The sequence below is a fragment of the Rhinopithecus roxellana genome, chromosome 14, assembly GCF_007565055.1.
Source record: "Rhinopithecus roxellana isolate Shanxi Qingling chromosome 14, ASM756505v1, whole genome shotgun sequence".
Lineage (NCBI taxonomy): Eukaryota > Metazoa > Chordata > Mammalia > Primates > Cercopithecidae > Rhinopithecus > Rhinopithecus roxellana.
This window is the reverse complement of record NC_044562.1, coordinates 26,870,852-26,886,545: the sequence shown is the minus strand read 5'-3', so window position 1 is coordinate 26,886,545 and position 15,694 is coordinate 26,870,852. Positions and strand designations below refer to the sequence as shown.

Genomic DNA, 15,694 nt, shown 5'->3' with positions numbered 1-15,694 from the left:
AAAACATTTATGCAGCCAACAGACACATGAAAAAATGCTCGTCATCAGTGGCCATCAGAGAAATGCAAATCAAAACCACAATGAGATACCATCTCACACCAGTTAGAATGGCAATCATTAAAAAGTCAGGAAACAACAGGTGCTGGAGAGGATGTGGAGAAATAGGAACACTTTTACACTGTTGGTGGGACTGTAAACTAGTTCAACCACTGTGGAAAACAGTATGGCGATTCCTCAAGGATCTAGAACTAGAAGTACCATTTGACCCAGCCATCCCATTACTGGGTATATACTCAAAGGATTATAAATAACGCTGCTATAAAGACACATGTACGCGTATGTTCATTGCGGCACTATTCACAATAGCAAAGACTTGGAATCAGCCCAAATGTCTATCAGTGACAGACTGGATTAAGAAAATGTGCCACATATATACCATGGAATACTATGCAGCCATAAAAAAGGATGAGTTTGTGTCCTTTGTAGGGACATGGATGCAGCTGGAAACCATCATTCTCAGCAAACTATCGCAAGAACAGAAAACCAAACACCGCATGTTCTCACTCATAGGTGGGAATTGAACAATGAGATCACTTGGACTCGGGAAGGGGAACATCACACACCGGGGCCTATTATGGGGAGGGGGGAGTGGGGAGGGATGGCACTGGGAGTTATACCTGATGTAAATGACGAGTTGATGGGTGCTGATGAGTTGATGAGTGCAGCACACCAACATGGCACAAGTATACATATGTAACAAACCTGCACGTTATGCACATGTACCCTAGAACTTAAAGTATAATAATAAAATAAATAAATAAAATTAAAAATAAATAAATAAATAAAATAAAATAAAATAAAAAAGGAGTTCTTGTATTATAGAGATGCATCTTGCTGTATTTACAACTGGGAATAATGTAATGTCTTAGATTTGCTTCAAAATAATTTAGTAGTGTGGAAGTGGGTGAGGGTACCAATGAAACAAAATTGACTCTGCATTGACCACTGTTGAAAGTAGACAATGGGGACATTGGGACTCATTATGCTAGTCTTTTTATTTTCATGTATGTTTTAAAATTTTTATAATAAAAAAGTTTTTTAAAAAATTATTGCCCTAGTCCTATACCTTGATAGAAAAGGAAATAACTAAATGTGAATACATCAATGGAGACGGGACTTTTGGAACACAGATAAACTCAATAAACTCATTTGCTTGGATACTGGACATATCTACTTAAAAAATAAAAGAATTAGCTGCGTGTGGTAGTGTGTGCCTATAGTCCTGGCTACCTGGGGAGGCTGAGGTGAGAGGATCACTTTTGCCCAGGAGTTTGAGGCTACAGCGAGCTATGATCATCAAGCCAGGGTGCTCCAGCCTTGGTAACAGAGTGAGACCCTGTCTCTTAAAAAAAAAAAAAAAGAAAGAAAGAAAGAAAAAAGAAAAAGAAATATGAGCTGAATCGTCAATGTTCTGGCAGACATTCCTTTTTAAGTCAGTGTTAATGAAAAATAATTACTCTTAATTTTCCAGTATCCAGAAATGTCAAAAACCTTCAAGTACCTAGTGTTCCTGTGCAATCGGAACTACAGAACACCCAAAGCCTGAAATTTAGTTGATTTATCAATAGCTAGACACATATCAATCACTTTTCACACTCACAATGTACCACCTCTATGGGATATGATTAGTTGGTATTGCTACAATCTTAGTACTCATAATCACAGCACACAAAAGAAAAGCAAGTGAAAGTAAGGTAGAAAGAGAAGAATAAAAATGCCTAATCATCTTTGTTATAGCATTCATAAACTTCCTCATTTTCTATAAGGGTAGGCTTCCAACTTTTTTTATGACAGGTAACCCTCTGTTCAAATCTTACTTGGAAGCATACATAACATTTTTTTAAAGTGGCTTATCAGTGGGAGCCAAGAAGACATTTTTTTTTTTTTTTTTTTTTTTTTTTTTTTGAGGCGAAGTCTCGCTCTGTCACCCAGGCTGGAGTGCAGTGACCGGATCTCAGCTCACTGCAAGCTCCGCCTCCTGGATTTAGGCCATTCTCCTGCCTCAGCCTCCCAAGTAACTGGGACTACAGGCGCCCGCCACGTCGCCCGGCTAGTTTTTGTATTTTTAGTAGAGACGGGGTTTCACCGTGTTAGCCAAGATGGTCTCGATCTCCTGACCTCGTGATCCGCCCGTCTCGGCCTCCCAAAGTGCTGGGATTACAGGCTTGAGCCACCGCGCCCGGCCTCAAGAAGACATTTTAAAAGCCAGTCCTCTAAAACATATTTCCTGGGAGTGGCCAATGCTTTCATTAGCTGTAAAAATGCACATGCAAACTGGAAAAAAATGCCAGTGGTTACCAATAACAGCCTTAAAGGCAATAAGATAAAGTGTGTCCAGGAAAACACTTTACATGTAGATACAAGAGTGAGCCATCTAAATGTGTTCAAAAGTAAAGGGTTATAGTGGGGGCAGGGAATAAATGAGAATGAACAATTTCACTAAGAATTAATTTTAAAATAACTTAGAAGTTAGCTTGAAACTTGATTCAGTTTAGAGCTGGATGGCATCTTAATACTGCCAAGGGGTTCCAGCAAGTAGCAATTAAAATATAATTTGTAAGTGAGGATTAGTTTCAACTTTAAGAAAGAAACTCCCAAATGGCAATGGTTTAAACAAGATGGAAGTTCTATTTCTCTCTCTTGTCAAAGCCACAGTAAGTGCTCCAGGGGAAAAGGCCTTTGTTTTTTGTGGTCATGTGCTCAGGAGACCACTCCACATTTACCATCCCTACCTAGGGATTTATTCAATGTGTTTTCCTTCTTTCCAGCCACCCATCCATCCATTCTCTTAATCCTTCTGGAGTAAAGCTGGACTGGCCACTCTCAGGGTTGATAGTTTATCAGAATACATCATGCTCTAGGAATTCCCAGGACAGTGACTCTTACCCAATATGCTGCAGCACACAAATGTGTCAAAAACAAGTGCTGTCCCATTTTGGCCAATGTATAAAACTGCTGATACCTGAGGAAAGTAAAACTGTCTCATATGTATAAGATAAACATGGAGTAATCAGAATCATCCTAAAAATCCTTCGAACTTTCAGGACCCGGGCCCTTGAAAGATCACAAGCTAAAAATGAACTTCTTTTATAATTCTTTGTATTTGGACCACAACATCATTTTCTATAGAATAGCGGAGGCCAAGATCTAGTACGGATGCAGAAGAGAAGAGAGCACCATGAGGTAAATAAAAATATCTTCCTCTTTTTTTGCCCAGTATATACAGCTGGATGTAAATGCAGTAATCTCCATTTATATGCAGCTTCACCTTCCATGGCTAACTGAGGTCTGAAAATATTAAGTGGGAAATTCTGGAAATAAACCATTCTTAAGTTTTAACTTTTGCACTGTTCTGATTAGCGTGATGAAAAACTGAGTAGAGTTGTCCCTCTCTGACCTCCCCAGGACATGAATCTTCCTTTCGTCCGGCGTGTCCACACTGTATACACTACCTGCCTGTTAGTCACTTAGTAGCTGTCTTGGTTATCAGACTAAAAACACATCATATATACAGTGTTCAATACTACTTGCAGTTTCAAGCATCAATCGGGGGTCTTGGAATGTATACCCTGCAGATAAGAGGAGACTACTGTAATCCCAAAGTATTCATTATGTCATAGCATGCATTTTCCACAGGGGTGAAAACTGGTTCTTAAAGGAAAAGGCTGGGGCGGGGCAAGGGGGTATGAAAAAAATCTTCCATATTAAAATGGTTTGTGTTGCTCCAAAGTTGAGCCCTACTTGACAAAAATCTTACTCCTCAGTATTTAATTCCTCTCGTTGGGTTTTCTTGGGTATCACACAAGCAACATTGATACGGAAGATACAGTAAATGTGTGCAAGAACACTGCTATAAAACTATGGCAACAGATGGCTGTGATTGGAAGAGTCTATCCATTGCTAGACCTCCAAGTCACATTGAATGGGATGCCATTTGACTGCCTTGTGGCTGATCTTTAGAGCTTTTGTGTGTAGCTTAGGCTCTGAGACTTAAACAAAAATAGTTTGCATTTTACTATTTAATTCAAAAGGTTATTTAACACATCATTAGTTAGAGTAAGTACCCAAAAGAGTGGACGTGGTGGCTCATGCCTATAATCCCAACACTTTGGGAGGCCAAGGCAGGAAGATCACTTGAGGCCAGGAGTTCAAGACCAGCCTAAGCAACACAGAGAAACTGTCTCTAAAGAAAACAAACAAACAAACAAAAAATTAACCAGGCATGGTGGCATGTGCCTGTAGTCCCGGCTACACTGATGGCTGAGGTGAGACGATCACTTGAGCCTCGGAGGTCAAGTGGTGATGGCGCCACTGCACTCCAGTCTGGGTGACAGAGTGAGACCCTGTCTCAATGACAACAACAAAAAGTACTCAAAAGAAAAAAAATGCTAACAATATCTCACTATCAACTAGATAAAAGTTATTTTCTTATATCAAGGAAAAGTTAAAAGTTAAATTCACTAAAAATTATTTTAGCTGGGCGTGGTGGCTCCCACCTACAATCTCGACATTTTGGGAGGCCAAGGCGGGTATACTGTTTGATATACTGTTTGATCCCGGGAGCTCGAGACCAGCCTGGGTGACATGGTAAAACCCTGCCTCTACAAAAAAAAAAAAAAAAAAAAAAAAAAAATTAGCTGAGCGTGGTGGCATGCCCTGTAGTCCCAGCTGCTTGGGAAGCTGAAGCAGGAGGATCACAGTGAGCCGTGATCATGCCACTACACTCTAGCCTGGGCAACAAAGCAAGACCCTGTCTCAAAAAACAGCAACTGTTTTACTTTTGCTAAAATAAGTTTTGAATGATTTTTATAATTTTGTATTACTATTACCACACATGTGTATAAATTGCTCATTGGCAAATATAATTTGATACACTACAGTTTATGTAAGTAAATAAATAACATTAAAAGTTACCCAGCAGATATAAAGTGAAATGTTAATCATTTTTAAATTTAACTTAAAAATTTTGCTTAGTTATTGATAACCCTGTATTGAAATTTTTAAAAGTAAGCTTTACACTTATTTTTACGTATACAGCACAGCTATACATACATTACATAATAATACATATATACAGTATATATATAGTGTACCTGTGATATTAAAATTTCATGAAGGAGCAATTAAGGAAAAAGAAAATATCTAAAAAAGGCCCTTAGGGGAGAGATTAATTTTAAAAAGGTTAAGAAACACTGTTACTACAATATCTACCAGACGGTATACCAAGCTGACCAAGCCATTCATCTTGGTACTTTATTCCAATTTGCTACAAGTACTAAAGTATCAGGAAAGCGTCAAAACACCTAGCCCTCAAAAAGAGTTACATGAACACGAGTGGAGAGAACTTTGCCTTGTGCATACAAGAGAGTGAAGCAAGAGCAGTAAAAACAAGACAGGGCTCATGTGATGATTGCTGAAGCTTTTATAAAAACAGTGCCTGTGTTATACCACTATTCCAACTGTGTGGGAATCACTGCTTATTTATTTAATATTGCTTGTCTTTTAATTCCTTCAAAGAAACTAAGGGAAATGGTAGTATTTGTAAGCTTGCCTCAAACACAAAAAAGCAGACATCCAGAGAAATAAAAACAGTTTCCATACAGACTAACCAAAGGTCAGAAGCTTAAAAACTTCCAATTTTTTTCAACCTGTTGTCTTCACAATTTCTTTTTTGATGGTAACTACATGTGGGCATGCTAGAAAGATCTCCCTTTATATACAAAACGTCCAGAACATTTTGTATAAATCAAACCATAAACTGAACACTTTCACTTCAACAAGTTATTCCATAGATATTTTTCTCATATATTTCCAAGCTCATGTTACACTAAAAACCAGTGTGACGACCAGGGAAACATTACAATTTCACCCATATTGTTTAGCATCTGAAATCTTTCACAGGTGTCCTGAAAGGGGAAAAAGGTCATGAACTCCAGGTCAAGCCAATGATCGTTAGGTATTACTGTAGCAGAAGGTACTACCCACTGTGTATACATATGGTACAGGATTAAATGTGCATATTACTTACAAGGTTATTTTTCATTTCACAAAATGTATGCTGAGCGGCATGAAAACTAGAATTGTCAAAACTAAAGTTCCAAACCTTCTGTCTCTCCAACAGGGATCTTGTCACAAGTTAAATTCAAATTTTCTGTAGAACTGTAAATAATCAAAACTGAAATAGGTAACAAGCTAAAGGGGGAAAAAAAAAACACAGGCTCAAGTCAATGCAGCCAGTCACACACAAAGCCCATACATTCTACAAGAAATAATTTTTGCCACTGATTTGCCCAGCAACCACATAACTCTTCTAAACACAAAAATGTTGAGAATTTTCCTTGCCCAGAAGTGGTTCTTGAAAAGGATAAATGCATCTTAACATACATAATTAAGTTTGCAACAAACCACAAAAAACGAAGGGGAAGAAGCCTGAAAAAAACAAAAAGCATATATATATGCCATAATAATCTGACCCAAAGCCACTGAAATATTTGGAGTTGAACCCTTTTGAAACTCTTAAAATGCTCTGCAGTCTGCTAAAAAGTTAAAGGTTCTTCTTTTTTTCCCACTCAACATTGACCTTATTCTGTCATCAACTTGACATTCCATCTCACTTTATGGTGTTAACTGCAAGGATGCTCAGGAAATAAGAAATATGTAAGACCAGGGGACCATGGCTTTTCACTCTAGCTACAACTACGGGCTTTCTGGGTGCTCCTGCAGATACTCCACATGCTGCAGAAGACTGCCCCCTGCATAACAAGCAAGGTTACACTCCAATGTCAACAAAACTCCTTAGATCAATGCAAAGATCAATCAGATGAATTTCCAGATTTCTTACAACGCACAGGGCCAAGTTTCTCAAAGGTGAATCAAGTTCTGTTCCATTCATCCCTACCACCAAACAAAGCAGCACAAAAGAAAGCTTAGTAGCATACATTAGAAGGACAGGAAGAAATAGGTATAAGTGCCGATGTAACTGACATATGCAGGAATCTCTGGAGAACAGACTTAGCTCAATTATAACTGCAACGCCACTAGGGATTTTTAATTATTAAAAAGTAAACCATATGCCAGAGTAATATAAGACAACTCAGTAATCAAGAATGGCAGGGAACAGTAGTTCTTAATCTGCTTCTACTCTACTTTTTAATACTCTGAAGACATTTTCTTAGTTAAAAAAGCTGTATGTAAAATAACAATAAATTGGAGGAAATGATGCAGCTAAACATGCCCCAGTAACAAAATTCCTGTGTTTACTGATTTGCTTAGGAGTCTGAAAAACAATTTTGTTCCTTAGTTGTGGTATGTATGTATGCATGTGTGTGTGTGTATATATAAAATATATATATGATATATATCCTTTTTTGTTTATGGTTGAAGAAACCAAGGTCTAAAGAAGTGGCTTGTCAAAATAAGTCAGTAACAAAGTTGGCATTAGTTTTTCATCTAATATATATGTATGTGTGTATATATAAAATATATATATTTAAATTATATTTATATATTTAAATATATGTAAATATATACATATAATATATTAAGATATGCATTATAATATATTTAAATTATATTTATATATTTAAAATATATGTAAATATATACATATATAAAATATATATACACACACACATACATATATATTAGATGAAAAACTAATACCAACTTTGTTACTGACTTATTTTGACAAGCCACTTCTTTAGACCTTGGTTTCTTCAACCATAAACAAAAAAGGATAATCATATTTGCCATTAGATAATCAAAACAGAAATCCCTATGAGAAATGAGGAACCATTATTTGTAATGATACCAATTCTCTCTGGCTTGATGGTTCTTGCAGAAAGCACCCTGAGAAAAAAGCACCCAGAGCTAGGTGCATGCCCAGGACTCCAAGAGACTAATGTGGCCAATGATGGTGATGGGGGTGAAAGTAAATCTGCCTTTCCCAAAGAAAGCCCATTAGATATACTGAAATACATACTGATTTAGGCTGCCCATGTGTATAATGCTTTTCACGTTCATAATCTTGGACATTTCAAACATGGAAAAACTTCAGAAGATTACAGTGTTCTACTATGAAAGCCAATGTAGATTCAAAAGGAACCACAAGACTGAGTCTGTAAATATTCATGCTAAATCAAAAACCAAAATAACAACCTGGCCTAACAAAACTGAACATAAAGATCTACAACCACATCAGAAGTAATGACAGTTTATGAATGTGTATTTCCTAATTAAAAAAAAAAAAAATTCTAAACAAAAACGGCAGACATCTACATGTTAGGAAACTAGATACTAAGTATTATATTCTGTACGGATGCTAAATTATACGGAATTCAAATTATAATATCATAAGTTTAGAATTAGAAAAACCTGACTTTTAAAAAGAAGATCAACACAAATTAGCTGTATCACAAAAGGTTCCAAGTGGAACATATCACAAAATTTTCCAAATGATGAATACTGTGGCTTCTATATTCCTAAGGTTTCATAAATCAGTCTTTTCCTTGGTATAGCTATGAGCACCATCCAGGCCAAGTCCTCATTCTCACTCCTCTACAACGTGCTAAAATTCCTTCCCACCATTCTCTTCACCTCTGCTCTCCATCCCACCCAACCTACATATTGCTGCTAAATTAATCCCTCTAAAGTACAGATCTAGTATCACTTACCTGCTTTAAAAAAAGAAGCTTTAATACTTTTCTCCTAACTAGCTGCAGTCTTTCCCTAGCATTCAAGACTCCAAATATAGTTTCAAGCTCCTTCCTCACCCTATAGCCAAACCACACTACACTGTCTGCTGTGTTTCCAAACACACAGCCTGTGTTTCCCATCGTTAGTTTGCCTTGCTTCCCCTGTCTCCACCTATTCTTCCAAAGGCCCATCTCACTTTGCAGAAACTCCCTATTGTTTTTCTGGATGCCCTGAAGAAGCTGCACTTTCTTCCTCTTCAGAAATGTCAAGACAATCATGTTAACATCTTTAACATCTCGGTTTGTGGGTCGGTATGTGGCGTTCTTTTCCCTGGCAGGTTGCCTGACAGAGGCACCTGTGTCCTACTTATCGCTGTCTTTTTTGAAGTCTGCCTTATAACTGGGAACTCACACTCTTCTGATAAATAAATATCTAAGGAACCGACTGAAGCAGGAGAAGTCACAATATTAAGATACCAGATTATAGAAATATTATCCATCTAAAGGTTACACAAAGCATCACATTCACAACAAGCTATGCTTCTATTTACCACTTCAGCTCTTTGCAACTTTTCAAGTATGAAAGAAATTGGACCTCACATTCAGGACGCAATCTGCATCAAATTTTTATCTAGCTAAACTGTTTAAGAAATAAGATTTCTGAGAAGATTGTGCGTGGAAGGAAAAGAAATGCTTCACATCAGGTTACAGGTTGCCATAAACCTGGATGACCTGGTCTTAAAGCAAAATTCTAGGATGGTAAACTGGTAAATAAGTACATACAGGCCCTATGAAGGCAGACAACACTGGCAAGGATACTGGGAGGCAGAAGCCGTGGGGTCAACATGCATGACCCGGACAGCTTCCTTAACTTGCCTAACCCCAGTTCCCTCACTCATAAAACCGGGCTCATGGGCTGGATGAACTCCAAGATCCAATTCTAACATCTAGAACTCCAGAAGCATAACACATGTCTGCATTTTATTATTTCTCATGGAAAGTGGGTAAAAAATAACTTCCTGCTTATTTAATCTCTCATTTATTTAAAAAAAAAAAAAAAAGAACTACACACTTCTTCAGCCTAAAAAACCCCATAGATTTCAGGGTTATTTTCAAAGGAGCTTCAAAATGACAACAAAACAAAAATTAAACAACCACCAACAAAAACAATCCCTGAGGACTAATAAAATAAATATAAGAAAAACCCAAAAATATTACCCCACCATCTCTCACTACAAATAACTGTTAAATAACACTTTAAAAATAAATGCTCTGTTAGAAATTTAAGACGCCAAATAGAGTTATAAAGCACAGTGAGGTAAACAGTAGGATTAAGTGGTAAAATATTTCTCTCAATTTGTTTCTGGACCTTTCATCTAACAAAATTAATTTAGATTGAAGCTGCAGAAATATGAAAAGCAAAAATTTCAGAATTCCTTGGATAATGAGAAACTATGAATAGAATATTAGGAGCACATATATACCATTTAGTTAGCCTAACTTAAACTCCCCAACAAAGACTGTACCGTGCTTGGGATTTTATACAGAGGATTCCCACCCTTGCCCTGCCAACTTTATAACTTGATTAACATGTGTGAAGTCTTTCAGAATAACTTCTGAGGGGTCTTTTTGTTTTTTGGTTTTTTTTCTTTTGCCTTAAAGCCACCAGACAGGCAGCTTTTGAGTGCAAACCATCACTTTAGGCCTTACCAGCTTCCAGTTAAAACTTCTGGGTTCACCATGGTGCTGATGGCTTAAAGGTGCCAGTAACTAGGGGTTACCATAGCTCAGTTGGAACAAAAGTATACTGTGCAGCACTTATGAGAGTTCTGAAAAGTGTTTTCTTAAAATGCTTGGGAAAGGGGATATTTTCTGATTGAAATAAAACTCTATCTCCCTTTCTTTCTAAAATCCCAAATCAAAATTACCAACTTCATCAAAAACAAGGTGTAGCCTCCTCCTGACACTGTCACTAACTCTGGATTTGGCTCATCTGTCTTACCTTCCGATGCTTTGATCACATATCCCCCCTTGTCTTCACCAGGAGGCACATCGAGCAACTGCATAATTCTGTCCAGCAGCCCATGAATGATCTCAAACCCAGGATTCTTGTTGTAATAAACAGCACAGAGATGCCGGTAGTTTTTTGCGCCTACATCTAGGAAGATAAAGGAACTGGTCACAAGGCTGTATTAACCATTGCTTCAGAAACTGATTTACCCCAATACAAACTGAGAAAAAGTCGACAAAAAAGAAAACCAAATATTACACATTCAGAGAAGGATTTAACCTCAGAAATGCAAAATAAGATAAAATAGTCTTTTTTCAGCTTATCAAATTCCCTAAGGTGTTTTATTTGGGGGAAAGAGTGAAAACCCTCAATGCTGACCAGGGAAAATAAGACTTCACTGAGGTATAAATTGGTAAAATTCTTTGCAAACAATTTAGCAATATATCAGAGCCCTAAAGCTTCATAGTCTCTTAATCATAATATTAATACTACTCAAAGGAAATAGTCCTACATACAAAAAGGCTTTAGGTAGAAAGACATTTACTACAACATTATTTCCAATAGTAAAATTATAAACAACCTAAATTAGGGATGGCTACATAAAGTACAGTCGATCAATCATCAGGATACTAAGTGGCTATTAGAAAGCATCTTTATGATGGTTTATCATAACATAGCAACAGCAAATACTTAAAATAGTAAATGAAAATTTAAAAGAGACCACGAGGTTCAAAAAGAGGCAAAACTAAATTACATTATTTAAAGAACAAACATAGGTTGGAAAACTATGAAGCAAGTAAGGGAATGACTATGACCAAAGTTAGGCTAACAATTACCCTAGGTTAAAAACAAGAATCTGTGATGGCAAGGGGTCATATAAGAAGCTTAGAGGCCGGGCGCGGTGGCTCAAGCCTGTAATCCCAGCACTTTGGGAGGCCGAGACGGGCGGATCACGAGGTCAGGAGATCGACACCATCCTGGCTAACACGGTGAAACCCCGTCTCTACTAAAAATACAAAAAAACTAGCCGGGCGAGGTGGCGGGCGCCTGTAGTCCCAGCTACTCGGGAGGCTGAGGCAGGAGAATGGCGTGAACCCGGGAGGCAGAGCTTGCAGTGAGCTGAGATCCGGCCACTGCACTCCAGCCTGGGCGACAGAGCAAGACTCCATCTCAAAAAAAAAAAAAGAAGCTTAGGATACTGGCAATGTGCCATTCTTAATGCAGCTGATGGTTACACTAGTGTGTGCTTTGTAATCTCTTAAAAACTACTTACGTTGAATACATTCTTCACGAAGCATTAAAAAAAGCAGAATGCTAAAGTTTATGAAGCTATGACACAACATGGGTGAATCTTGAGGACATTATGCTAAATTAAATAAGCCACTCACAGTAGGACAAATACTGCATGATTCCACTAATATGAAGTATCTAAGTCATGAAACTTGGAGAAACAGAAAGTAGAACGGTAGCTGCCAGGGGTTGGAGGGAAAAGGAATGGGGAATTGATATTGAATGAGTATAAAAGTTTAGCCATGCAAGATGAAAAGTTCTAGAGACCCACTATATGCACAATGTGTGTATAGTTAACACTACGGCAACTGTGCACCTCTAAAAGTTTACTAAGAGGGTAGCTCTCATAGGTTTTTTACCACAACAATAATAATTTTTAAAAGTATACGAAGAATAGGGCCAGGCAAAACAGCTATGCCTATAATCCCAGCACTTTGGAAGGCCAGGGCAAGAGTTTGAGACCAACCTGGGCAACATAGCAATACCCCATCTCTACAAAAATAATAATAATTTAAAAAAGATGAAAAACAGAATCACAACTACATAAACATAGCCACAAGCCAAAAAACCCCATGAACAGAGAAAAAGACTGAAAAGAAATATAACTAAATGTTAACAGAGGTTATGTTTGGGTAAGGATAATTTTTTCCAACTTTTATTTATTTCCTAATTTTTCCATGATTAGTATATATTACTCTACTTTGAAAATTAAAACAAACTTACAAACTCAAAATTTCATTTTGTTTCACTTTATTCTTTGAGATAGGGTCTCGTTCTGTTGCCCATCCTGGTGCAATCACAAATAATATAAAAGTGCACTGCAGCCTCAACTTCCTGGGCTCAAGCAATCCTCCCACCTTAGCCTCCAGGGGAGCTGGGACCATAGGCACGTGCCACCACACTCAGCTAATTTTTAAATTTTTTGCAGAGACAAAGTCTCACTCTGTTGCCCAGGCTGGTCTCAAACTCTGGGCTCAAGTGATCCTCCCGCCTTAGCCTCCCAAAGTGCTGGAATTATAGGCATGAGCCACTGTGCCCAGCTAAAGTCAATATTTTAAAAAAGAATTCCAACAGTCCAAATGAACACTGATGGATAAACAAATTGGTACATCTATACAATACTACTCAGCAATAAAAAGGAACTTGATAGACTTGACAACTTGGATGACTCTCAAAGGCATTATGCTGAAAGAAACAAGGCTCTCAAAAGGCTACAGACAGTGTGAGTCTATTTATATGACATTCTGGAAAGGGCCAAACTATGGAACAGAGAACAGACAGTAGCTGTCTGGGGTTAGGTATGGCGAAAACAATGTGACTAAAATAAGGAGTTTTTACGGTGATGGAACTTTTTGACCTTGTAGTGATAGTTACAATCATCTAAACCTGTAATAAAACTCATTTTTAAAAAGAAGTACCTAGTATAGAGAGGAAGACTGAAAGTCAGCAGTCATCATTTAACTTTGTAACACTGTGGCCCTTTAATAAATTCTGGAGACCACTGCTCTAACATAAATGAATGCTGGCCTCATTCTGCTTTTCATATTAAAAAGAGAAAGAACAAACTAATATCTGAGGGAATAAACTGAAAATAGAAAGCTGCTTCATGTTAGCATATATTGAGCAAAACTACTTCCACGGATTTACTTCCATAGGTAAAAGCTACTAGCAATGGTTGACATAAAATACAGAATGCCTTTTATCTTCTAGATATCCAATTAAAACATGAACAGTTTAAGACACTGTACTCTAATATTAAAATAATATAAGAGTAAGCACATAAATGGAGTAAAAGGAAAACTAACATTAACTGTTAATCTGTGGTATCGATTATCTGGCACATGCTAGGTATTACCTATCTGTCAATTTATCTATAACCTTATTTAATTCTCAAGACAACCATGCAAGATAAATTTATTATTATTCCTATAAAACAGATGGAGAAACAAAGCTCAGAATGATTAAGTAACTTGCCCAAAGTCAAACTAATTGGCTGGAGCTAATACAATTAATTATATTGCTAATAAGTTACAAAACCAGGATTTGACCAGAATTGACTAACTCTAAAACCCATGCTCTTTACACTATAGGGTTTACCCAAAGAGATTTAAATGAAAACAAACAATATAACGGCAAACTTATATATGGCTATATATCCACTTAATATGGTCATGGATGTGCATTGCTGAAATTTTTTTATACGATAAACAGATGTTTTAATTTTCAAAAGTTTTTGCAATACTTAAGAATTCCATTTAAGCAACAGAAATAAATAATTTTTAAGGGTCAGTGAAGTTTCTAGCCATGAATAGTATTGTTACTTATGGAAAGTATATTCTGAGTTGAACTTCGGACTGAACAGATACAAAGAAATAACTGCCCTTGCCATTTAACATTTCTCAGTACACACTATATTTAAGGCGCTCTATTCTAGATATTCTTTGATGATGGAGGTCAAAGCCAGTACAAGGCATCTACAACCTAAACCCTCAGTAATTCTTTGTTTTTTTGAGACAGGATCTCACTCCAGTAGCCCAGGCTGGAGTGCAGCAGCATGATCTTGGCTCATTGCAGCCTTGACTTCCCAGGCTCAGGCGATCCTCCCAACTCAGCCTCTTAAGCAGCTGGGAGTACAAGCACATATCACCATGCTCACTGATTTTTTTTATTAGTAGTAGTAGTAGTAGAGACAGGCTTTTACCATGTTGCCCAGGCTGGTCTCGAATTCCTGGGCTTAGGCAATTTGCCTGCCTCAGCCTACCAAAGTGCTAAGATTATGGACATGGGCCACCACGCCAGACCTCAATAATTATTTTCTGAGTAGATCCCTAAAGCCTAGAAAAGAAGATAAGCACACACAAATAGCTATTAAACAGGAGCTAGGACAGGCCAGGAGCAGACAGCGGGCCATATCTATGCCAGCTGAGGTAAGCGAGTAGCATACCACTGTCACCTCCATCATTTCCATTTTTAAAGATAAAGAAATTTGGTATCCAAAAGCTATAAGTCAACATTAAAATCAGACAGGCACGAAACCTCACTAAACCAACCACATGCATAAACTAAAATGAAAAGCCTGATTCCACTGTAGGAATACAAACTTACTCTCTCTCTGTCTCTCCCTTTCTTTCTTTCTCTCTCTCTCCCTCTGAAGGGAAAAAATGAACTGAAACAGAACTAAATTATCCCTTTCATACTACTGACTTGCTTCTGGGTATTTTTGCCATGTGGTACCCATTTATTGGTGTGGATGTCACATGCTTTCACTTTAACACACAGGCACGTATTGAAACAACTTTGTAACTCCATTTTTGCTGTGAGAGAATAGCTCAACAGTAACACTACCATTAAGAGACAGCTTAGCAACATAAACTGGAAGCTTTATTTTGATAATCTTTGCCAAATTCCAAGTAATTTTTTCCTGATCTCCAAATTACGTAAAACTTTTATATTTCTGATATCAGCAGCAACATCTGGATTAAAAATTCAGAATTTTAAAAAACAAATTAAGTAAACCTGTGATGAGAATAATAAAATCACAATTAAAAAATTATAGAATTTAGGCCAGGCACAGTGGCTCAGGCCTGTAATCCCAGCACTTTAGAAGGCCGAGGCAGAAGGATCACTTGAGCCCAGGAGT

General features: G+C 37.4%; 1 protein-coding gene across 2 annotated transcripts in view; it reads right to left on the bottom strand.

The window, feature by feature from the left end:
- The window catches only part of FARSB (phenylalanyl-tRNA synthetase subunit beta), an 82,225-nt gene that overhangs the window by 18,657 nt on the left and 47,874 nt on the right, over positions 1-15,694 (bottom strand). For both annotated transcript variants that reach the window (XM_010355441.2, XM_030916512.1), the window contains exon 16: positions 10,756-10,911. In XM_010355441.2, the coding sequence (XP_010353743.1) occupies positions 10,756-10,911 (156 nt within the window). The remainder of the gene's footprint in view (positions 1-10,755; positions 10,912-15,694) is intronic.